We start from the raw sequence: 10562 nt of genomic DNA on the forward strand, positions 1-10562 counted from the left end.
GATCAGCACCCTGATCTGAGCAGCATGGAGCAGCTTGATAGCACACCGATGAGACGTAGCAAGATCCGAGTAGCAAGGGAGTCCCCGATGTCGCTGGCGATGACCGAGCACCGAGGAGCGAGGAGCGAGGAGTCCCCGACGTCGCTGGCATTGTCCGAGCACCGAGGAGCGAGGAGTCCCCGGCGTCGCTGGCATTGTCCGAGCACCGAGGAGCGAGAGTCCCCGACGTCGCTGGCGATGTCCGAGCACTGAAGAGCAAGAAGTCTCTGGTGTCGCTGGCGATGTCCGAGCACCGAGGAGTGAGGAGCGAGGAGTCCCCAATGTCGCTGGCGTTGTCCGAGCACCAAGGAGCGAGAGTCCCCGGCGTCGCTGGCGATGTCCGAGCACCGAAGAGCGAGAAGTCATCGGCGTCGCTGGCGATGTCTGAGCACCGAAGAGCGAGAAGTCCCTGGCGTTGCTGGCAATGTCCGAGCACCAAGGAGCAAGGAGTCCCCGGTGTCGCTGGCGATGTCCGAGCACCGAGGAGTCCCCGGCATAGGCAGCGATGTCCGAGCACCGAGGAGTCCTCGGCGTAGGCGGTGAGGTCCGAGCACCGAGGAGTTCCTGACGTAGGTGGCAAGGTCCAAGCACCGACGTAGCTGATGATGTCTATGTGGTGAAGTGTGCCCGCTTAGTCCTCGAGCACGAAGAATTTGAGCACTGAGGAGTAACCGACGTAGCTAGCGATGAAGCATGAGCGACGAACAATCCGATCAACTGGTCGGCGACGGAGTCCATGAATCGAGCGGTCCGACCAGTTGATCGACGGGGAAGCCCGAGCGCCAGGTGATTCGATCACCTGGACGATGATCCTGCAATGCAAACCTATAGAACGGGTAGTAGATGATGTAAAAATATATGAACTCCAGAGAAAAAATAGCGTATGTAGCTCGACGATCAGTTGGAGCGAAGATGTATTTATATTTAATATAAACTGCCCAGCCAGTTAGTGTGTAGCTGAGTCTCCAGCCCTAGCTAGCCCATAGTCCATAACGTCGAGCACGGAGCCCGTGCACGTGTAGGAGGAACAGGCGTCGATAAGGAGCCATTGCCCACCACCCATAACACAGAGGGCAGACGCTCGTGCACGTGTAGGGAGGAGCCAGAGATAGGGCCGTCTCTGGAGGCGTCCGAGTGTCAACATGACTGTTCGAGGGTTCGCCTTAGACTTAGCTATATGTCATCTTTAAGATGGTATACATGAAAGAAAAAACGTTTGGAGAGCAAACATAGAGAAAATAGCTCAGAGAAACATTATGGTGATATACGAAGATTGGAGAATATTTAGAAAAATATTAAAGCATCACTTAGCTTTAGATAGAACGTCTGGTCAGTGGCGTATGGCATTATCTGGTCAGCGTTGATGAAGTTGCCCGGCGCTCGAGCTTTCCGACCTGTCATCATGGCGGTAGTCGCGGTTGTCACGGCGCCATTCTTCGTGGCGATCATCATTGCGACGCGGCAGGTGGTCGGAGTAAGTAGTCTGGGCGACGTCGTCCTGATCGATGGAGTTGAGCAGGTCGGTGTTGTCGATCTGCCTCCCTTTGTAGTGAGGAAACGAACGATGGGTTGTCGGCGTGACTGAAGACGATGCTGGTGTCGCTGGAGCAAGATCCAACGTGGTCGGAGCCATAGCTGATGCTGGTGAAGCAGTGGTCGCCACATATTGGATCTGCGCCTCCTCCGTGGTCATGGCGATGAAGTTGTCGGAGCCAGTGGTCTAGGTGATCTGGCCGATGGTGAACGTGAGGCCGTTCGGCGTAGCCATAGAGCCAGGGATGATGACCATCTTATTCGTCTGGGGAGCAGTACGCACACCCCCTACCTAGCGCGCCACTATCGACAAAATATGGTCGGCAGTCTACCTAGGGGTATACCCAAGGTAGTAGATTATCGGCAGACAGATGCGCAAGCTACAAACAAGATGGTGATGCAAGACAGACACGAGGTTTTATCTAAGTTTGGCCGCCATGAAGGCGTAATACCTACGTCCTGCGTCTGATTGTATTGCTGTATGTCAATGAGAGATGATGGAGATATTGACTAGGGGACCCCTGCTTCTCCTTATATACTCTGGAGGGGTAGGGTTACAAGTAAAGTAGCCTATTTGGTACTATACAATGTCTTGCGGTGCACGCCATGCAGTGCCGTGCACGCCTTGATCTTGTGGGCCAGGCCACCTCTGATGGTGCGGCCCATGTCTTGTCTTGTAGATACCGGGGGCCATACCCCCACACTGGTGAGCAAGGATACACTGACAGGTATCCACTCTTCCACGTAGGGGCCTTTCCTATTCCACGTGGGGGAAAGTTCGTCCACGGGGCCATCGGAGATGGGCCGAACTGTTGGCCTGCCCCAAGAGATACCAGGAGTGGGCGGGTCTACCACCGCACCTGAGGTGCTAGCGTAGGGGGTGGCCCTGTCGCCACACCTCAAGAGCCATCAGGGGTGGGTGAATCTACTGACGTGCCTGAGGTGTCGGTGGAGGGAGGCGGCTCTGCTGCCGTGGCCCCGAACACCAGGGATGTAAGGCCCTCTGCCCAGGAGCAGGGGCAGGCTCAAAACGGTCCCGCCCCGACAAGGCAGAGCAGAGACCTAGGGGTTTGTCCCCCAAACTGCCCCGCCCAACAGCGCCGATGTAAGCCACCAGTTCCTTTGCTTTTTCTCTATTTTCATCATGACTCATGCTTTTTGTGTTCTTGCAGCGTCTTGAGGCGGCGTGGCTTTTTAAAGGTGGCGCCCAAGAAGAGCGTCGCCATTCAGGGAAGACGGGGGCCATCACCTGATGTCGCTCCTATTTCAGGTAGGAGTGGAGCCGATGTTGTGGCCTCGTCGGCCGATCAGGCGCCGCCCGTGGTGGCACCCATGCCCTCGATAGGTCAAGCGGACGCTGATGCTAAAGGAGCGCTCTCGGAGGTCATCGAGCAAATAGCGGCGAAGGTGATTCTGCTGCCTATGTCGGAGCGAACGGAGTTGCCGCTCGTGTTTGTGGCACTGTCCGTGGTGGGCGCGGCACCACAAGCCGAGGCCCCGGCGTTGCAAGCAGAGGTGGCCACGACTGTGACAAGCTAGGCATAGCCAAACGTAGCCATCATGGCGCCCAAGGAATCAGCGCGATCCATGCCACCGGTGGCCTTGGCGACGGTGCCCGAGGCAGGTCAGACGGAGGGGGACACAGCCGAAGGTTCCCTAGGCATCGTGGCAGTGGTGGAGAGGACCAGTGAGGGGTCGCCCTTGGCCCTGACATCGGGGGGCAGCCACTCGCCCACGCGGGGTGAGTCGCTGCTCTAGTGATGCATCCTCAAGACCCAGCATCGATTCTCTTCTCACTCGACGATGCTACCGAGATCATAGAGCGGGAGAGTCTCAATGAAGGGATCTCGACTATGATGGATGTCCTAAACTAGGCTAGGGGTGTCCTGCGCGATGTCATCATTCCTACTAGCCGGGTATCTGCTTAATCTCCCCTCTCGCTTTCTTCTTTCCTGATGTATTTTTGTGTTTTTGATATTGGTCTTCTTTTTAGTCCCTCGTCGCTCATCGCTGGGAGAAATCCTGGTTCCTCCATGAGCAGAAGGTGGAATGGGACCGCCTCATCGGGGAGGCCTAGCTGCATGGAGATGTCAGTGCCCAGCTTGCTGCCACCCAATAGCGGGTGGCCGAGCTAACTCCCTTGGTCGAGGAGGTGGCCGGTCTCCGGTAGTGGGAGGCCAAGGCGCATTGGGATGCAGAGGAGCCCATAGGATGTTCCATGATCTATCGGCGAGGGCGCAGCAGGACGAGGAGGAGGTCGCCAGAGTCTGGAAGGAGTGGATCGAGCTGCTCCAGAGGGACACCGAGGCCCGCCAGCGGGCCCTCGAACTCCTGGTCGAGGTGGAGAAGGAGCGGGAGCTCAAGCTAGGAGTGGAGGAGAGGTCCATGGCCTTGCAGCAAAGGGCAAGCTTGGACATCAAGGCGATAGCCCAGCTGCACAAGGAGCAGGACAAGCTACGCCAGATTACGGAGAGACTCCGCTCAGAGCACGATACGGCCCGCGAGGAGCGTGACCAGACCATCCGAGAGCGTGACGAGGCACGTCAGGAGGTCAGCTCCATCTAGGCCGATCTTGGAACCACGGTAGCCCGAAGGATGGAGGCCGAGAGCATTTCCGTTGGGCTAGTCATGGAGTTGACTGAGACGCGAGGGATCCTTCAGGCGGAGAGCGATGAGCATGATCTCCTATGCGCTGCCATCGGGGTGGTCTTCGATAACTAGGGGGTGGCGCGATCGGAGGGAACTAGCTCACTTGCGGCCTCTGCCGTAGACATCATGGCACGGGTGCGCCAGCTTGAGGAGGATGCTTTTCATGTCGGGATCACCCAAGCCTTTACTGTTGCCCGCTCTCATTATCCGGAGAGCATTGACTTGGAGACAATGAGCCTCAGCTTCACACCTGGCTATGAAGCCTCTGAGCTTGATGAGATCGAGATGGCTGTGACTCCTATTGTGCGGAACCTGGCGAACAGAATCAAAGACATAGCGCTCCCCGGAGAGGATAGTTAGTCGAATGGGTCTGATAGACATTATCTGTAATATGTGGACAAGTGTCGATCTTTTTGTGTCTTGAAAATAGATTCATAATTTCATTTTGTTAAACAAATTCATAATTTCGTTTCATTTGAACTTGCTTTCCTCCCTTTTTGTATTCAGAAAAGGGGGCTCATGCATTCCAATCCTTCTATTTGTTAAGACCATAGGGCCCGAGGTGTGTAAGAGGGAAACTTCAATTATGCTAGTGAGCAAAGTTACCATAGCCGTCGGGGCGTGGGTTTTTTGCAGTCTGGCCAGGCATGCTTGGCTATTTGTTCCCACAAACCTTAGCACTAACTTTTAACATGAGGAAGAGGTCCAACGCAGCGACTGTTTCAAAAAAAGGAGGTATTTATACCTTTATCAGCCCCCAAGTGAGATCTGACCCATTCTGGTTGCTGGGGTCGAATCTCACTGGAGACCGAAGAGGGGATAGCGAAACTACTCTTGTATTCGCACGTACCCCTTCCCTAGGATTTTAGCTATCGTTCTATGGCCGTGTGTTTGATCTCCTTGCAAGTCTGGCCTCCCCTGAGCCCCGGCACGTGGTGGGGATTCAGTCGAGGGTTGGCTCATTTTTTGTGACTGTCCCCCTCTATGGTTTTTTGCAACCGGAGGGGTCGAGGCGACGTCACCTGCCCCGAGGGATCGAGTGACACGCTTGATGAGCTCGCTAACAAGGATGTTTGAATGGAATCCAGTCCCGTAGCTCATGACAGGGTTAGCAAAGCCCTCGAGTGGCATTCTCTTTCTCCTTAACCCGCCTTCCAACAGATTCCCCCTCATTGGGGATTCTATGGGCTCGGCTAGAGACTGGATCGAACGAGAAGGTTGAGATGACCCTATTCGCCTCTATGTGGATTGGGTGAAGGCCGCTGAGGCTCATCTGCGTTTTCTCCCCTGGTTCTTATTCAATGTGAGGTGGCCTCGGGCCCTTCGTGGGCCGGCTTCAAACCTCGGTCTCTCGATCTAGGATCGGGCGGCTCGAGCCCCTAAGCCCCTTAGGGTCTGATAGGGGTCGGCCAGTCCTCGATTTCCACAACTGGAGGGCTGAGCTAATGACACTTGCCTCGATGGCTTAAGTGTTGCACTCAATGAGCTCGCTAATAGGCATGTTTGAGTGGAATCCGGGTCCATCATCCGCTGACGGGGTCGGTAGAGCCCTCATGTGGCATTCCACTACTTCTTAACCTGCCTCCCGATAGATGCCTGACCCATTTGATAGGCTTGGGTGGCCCATTGGCCTCTCCTCGATGGAGATTCTATGGGTTTGGTTTGAGGTTAGAATCAAACAAGAAAGGTCGAGATGTCCCTGTCTGCTTCTGAGTGGGGTCAGGCAAGGCCACTGGGGCTCATCTTGGTTTTTCTCCCCTGGCTCTATTTGACGTGAGGCAGCCTCGAGCCCTTCGCGGGCCAGCCTTCGAACCTCGGTCTGTCGCCGCTCACATTGAATGAGGTGACTACCGCTTTGTGACGCAACGCGAAGCATTGAGATGCAGCAATCGCATATGCAACGCTTGGATAAGTGGGATGAATGTACGATATAATGGAAACAAATACGAGGGTCGGTGATGTTACCTTGGCGGCATGAGTGACGGGGAGCTCTTACTGGACATGTCTGTGTGGGGTTTGGGTCTAATGTTTACAACAGGGCCAGCGTAAACTGCACGAGCATCGCAATTTTTCGTTTCTATCTCTTGGCAGCAATCTGAGCTATTCGATCAACTTGGGTGACCTAACAGCTTCTCCTTGGAGGAGATTCCATAGGTAGACCCCTCTGAGCCCTTCTCGAGAAGGTGGACGCTAAAGCTTGGGGTGCGGGGACAAAGAATTCGATCACGCTGGTGAACAAAACGCCATAGCCGTTGGGGTGTAGGGTCTAGCGGTTCAACCAGTTTTACTCAAAATTTTACACCCGCACACCGTGCCTCTGGTTTTTAGATGTACGGAGGGGTTGGGCGAAGAGAATGTCTAAATGAATAGACACTCTCGGCAGCCCCCGAGCAATGTCCGCACCCCTGCCATTGCTGGGGTCGGAGGCTCGGTAGTGAAACTGATACGTAAAGTAAGTAAATAAGGGTGCTTATCTTTCTACATTTGCCTAGGCTGTCCGATCGACTCAGGAGGCCCGTTGGTCTCCCCTCGATGGAGGCTCCATTGTTGGGTCCTTCCAGGTCCTGCCTAGGAAGGCGAAGAGCCACCTACATGCGGCTGCGCCTTATTTCTTATGCCCGGCATGCGGTAGTGGTGGGCCATGCCTAGGCCATGTCCCGTTTGACTAGGCACCGTCTCATCGACCAAGGCACATCCCGTTGGTCAGGGCATGTCTCATCGAATTCCCATCTGCATTGAATTTGGGAAGGGAGAGGGTTTTTCGCCCCAACCCTTCGCCTTTCTCCAACTGTAGCGTCTCCTTCTTAAATAGGGGAAGGGACAGGGTTCTCGTCCCATTCCTTCGCCTATTCTTAAGCTACTGCCTCTCCTCCTTCTTCCTTCTCTCTGAGTGCATTCGTGCATCGTGACGGGTCCTAAGTGAGAGAGGGTAATGCGGGGGAGAGGAGAACTCATAGATCCGTTCGTGAATCCAGAGCGTGATGTCGAGCTGGAGGTCATCCGACATAGATGAGATGGTGCTAGCCGCCTTCACCAAGAAGGGGCCACTTCTGTGGAAGGAGGAGGCACACTGGAGGGTGCTGTCCATCACCGGTTTTGTCGCCGTCTACGAGGCCTTCACTGGGATGGAGCCGTACGTAGGCTTCTTCCGACGAATCTTCTCCGGGCGGGCCTTGTCGATGGGGAAGCCGCCCAGGACTGCGTCGATGGAGGGTTTTGCCCTTGCAGCCGTTCAGGATGGCCAGTTCATAAAGTTTGATGAGATGTCAGAGGCATCCACCAGGCATGGTGGCCATACTTTGGTGGGCGGCATCCCCATCCAGGAGGTGCCTCGTCTTGAGGTGTCGTTGTCACGGTTGCGGCTGATCATGATGGCGTAGTCCCCGGTCATCCTGGCGAAGACACCATAGTCACCGACATGGTGCTCGACATTGTAGACGACGGCACCCTTAGGGATCCCATGGAGTGGTAGAACATTGCCAATGGAGAGCGTGGCACGGTGGCCGCAGTAGTATTTAGAGTAGAAGTGATCAGCAAATGTAATTGTTTAAGTTGTGGGGGAGCCCCCATGTGAACAGTTTTTTGTATCCATGAATACATCAGTCCTTTTTCGTGATGAAATCCCTTTGTTAGGGGAAGCTTGTCCCATCTGTTTCCTGGCAATCGTCATGTCGTTCAGTCGATTTGGGCTACCTGCTAAAACTTAGTTATGCAGGGAAGCTAGGAGGTAAAATTTGTAACAAATGAACAAGCTTTCAAATTTCATTATAGCAAATAGTTTCTTATTTCTTCTCCACTTTTTGTGTAAGAAAGGTTTAGCACATCCCAACCCTTTCCATGGTTAAGGTCGCAAAAGCTCGGAGTGTGGGCGAGCCAAGTCTGATCACCCCGGAGAGCAAAGAGATCATAGCCGTTGGGGCGTAGGTGCCTCGCAGTCCACCTAGTTTTACTCAGAGCTTTTTCTTGAACTTCTAGCTTTTAGGATTTATCGTGAGAAAGGAGGGCCGACACAGAGAATGTTCAAAGGATAAGTGTACTCATACCAGCCCCCGAGTGAGGCCCGACCCCTCACACTTGCAGGGGTCGAATGTCACAAAAGATTAGGGATTGCAATGACAAAACCGATAAGAGAAAGTATGTGTTTATTTAGGGGTAAAACAACATAGCTGCTCGATGTTCCAGGCATTGGCGAAGACCTCGTAGTCAATGGTTTTTAGCTTGTAGACACCTGGCCGGAGTACTTCCACGACAACGTACGTCCCCTCCTTGGGCGGGGAGAGCTTGTGGCGGTCCTTGTTGCTCTACACGAGGCGGAGAACCAGGTCCCCAATGTTGAAGGCTCGATTCCGCACCCATCGGCTATGGTACCATCACAACGCCTGCTAGTACTTGGCTGAGCAGAGGAGGGCAACATCGCGAGCTTCATCTAACTGGTCCATGGTGTCTTCGTGGGGTGCCTCGGCTCCCTATTCGTCGTATGCCTTGATTCTTGGCGATCCATAGTAAAGGTCGGTTGGGAGGATGGCCTTGGAACCATAGACCATGAAGAAGGGCGTGTAGCCAGTGGCTCAACTAGGAGTTGTCCTTAGGCTCCAGAGTACCGCGGGGAGCTTGGCAACCCACCGTGCACCAAACTTGTTCAACTGGTTGAAGATCCTAGGCTTGAGACCCTGTAGGACCATGCCGTTTGCGCGCTTGACCTACCCGTTTGTTCTGGGGTGCGTGACGGCGGCCCAATCGACCTAGATGTGGTATTCATCGCAGAATTGAAGGAACTTCTTGCCAGTGAACTGCGTACCATTGTCCGTGATGATGGAATTCGGGACTCCAAAGCGATGGACGATGTCGAGGAAGAACAGTACGGCTTGCTCGGACTTGATCATGGAGATCGGCCGAGCTTCTATCCATTTTGTGAACTTGTCTATGGTGACAAGCAAGTGGGTGTATCCTCTGAGCGCCTTCTTGAGAGGCCCAACCAGATCGAGTCCCTAGACCACGAAGGGCCACGTGATGGGGATCATCTGGAGTGCGTGGGCCAGGAGGTGAGTTTGCCGAGCGTAGTACGTACACCCTTCGTAGGTGCGCACGATATGCTCAGTGTCAGCTACTGCAGTGGGCCAGTAGAAACCCTATCAGAATGCGTTTCCAACCAAGGTTCTAGGTGCAGCGTGGTGATCGCAGACCCCACCATGGATATCGCTCAGCAAATGCTTCCCCTATTCGATGGGGATGCAGCGCTGTAGGATCCCGGTGTGGCTCCGCTTGTAGAGTTCACCCTCCACAAGAACAAAGGACTTGGCACGACGTGTGAGCCATCAAGCTTCTGTCTTGTCTGTCGGTAGTATGTCATGGAGGAGGTAGTCAAGGTAGAGTACCCTCCAGTTGACTAGAGGTTCAAGCTCTGTCGTTGGGCCTTCTTCGAGCTCCATGACTTTAGGGCCAGATCGAGCCGATGGTTGGCCAGCTCCCGAGGCTGAATCAGGGGGACCATCATTGGCCTATTCCGACCCCTCATAGTGAACCAATGGCTTGTGTTGGTCATTGGCAAAGACACCTGTTGGCACCAGCTCTTGGCTTGATGCCTCCTTCGCAAGTGCGTCAGCTACCTCGTTGAGGCGCCTCGGGATGTGATTGAGCACGAGGCCATCAAATTTGTCCTCTAGCCATTGATGATCTCCACCTTCTTCTTCTCTCGACGAGAAGGGCCCCATGACCAACTATCCCGCCTCTCCGGTCTCCCGCCGGTGAATGCCAGGAACGGCGCCTCCACCGGGTTCCTGATATAAAACCACTCCCTGTGCCACCCCTGGTTGGAGTCACAGGGGATGTACGTGGGATACGAGCCCCCATGATCGGTTTTCTCTACAGGGCAAAGCCCCCCACCGACGCGGCCTCGGGCGGATTCCCCACCGACAAAGATCGCCCAAAGAACAGCCGTCGGAAGAAGTCCGCATGCGGCTCCATCCCAAGGAAGGCCTCGTAGATGGTGACGAAGCTGGCGATATGCAGCACTCCCATCGGATTGAGGTGTTGCAGCTCTAGACCCCACTCATTGAGGAGCCCACGCAGGAACCAGTGCACGGGGTATCCTAACCTGCGCTCGTGGAAGGCGAGAAAGGAAACCACCTCGTCGGGCTAAGGTTGTAGGAACTCCTCCCTCCCGGGAGCCCTCCAGTGCGCCACCTCCTTCGGCGGCAGAACCCCCTTCATGGCGAAGGCCTCCAGCATTGACTGCCTCACAGTGGATGACCTCCAGCCCAACATTTCGCTTCGGGTTCATGAATAAATTTGTGAGTCTTTCTCCTCTCCCTAGCTCTCTCCCTTTTTCTCTCTTAGGAACC

General features: G+C 54.7%; 1 protein-coding gene across 1 annotated transcript; it reads left to right on the top strand.

Moving 5' to 3' along the window:
* Positions 1 to 3783: 3783 nt before the first annotated feature.
* On the top strand, positions 3784 to 4137 carry LOC136481095 (uncharacterized). Its single transcript, XM_066478467.1, has one exon. It carries the CDS (start codon positions 3784 to 3786, stop codon positions 4135 to 4137), a length of 354 nt encoding a protein of 117 aa, XP_066334564.1.
* The last annotated feature ends 6425 nt before the right edge of the window (positions 4138 to 10562 follow it).

This window comes from Miscanthus floridulus, chromosome 9 (assembly GCF_019320115.1).
Source record: "Miscanthus floridulus cultivar M001 chromosome 9, ASM1932011v1, whole genome shotgun sequence".
NCBI classification, from domain to species: Eukaryota; Viridiplantae; Streptophyta; class Magnoliopsida; order Poales; family Poaceae; genus Miscanthus; species Miscanthus floridulus.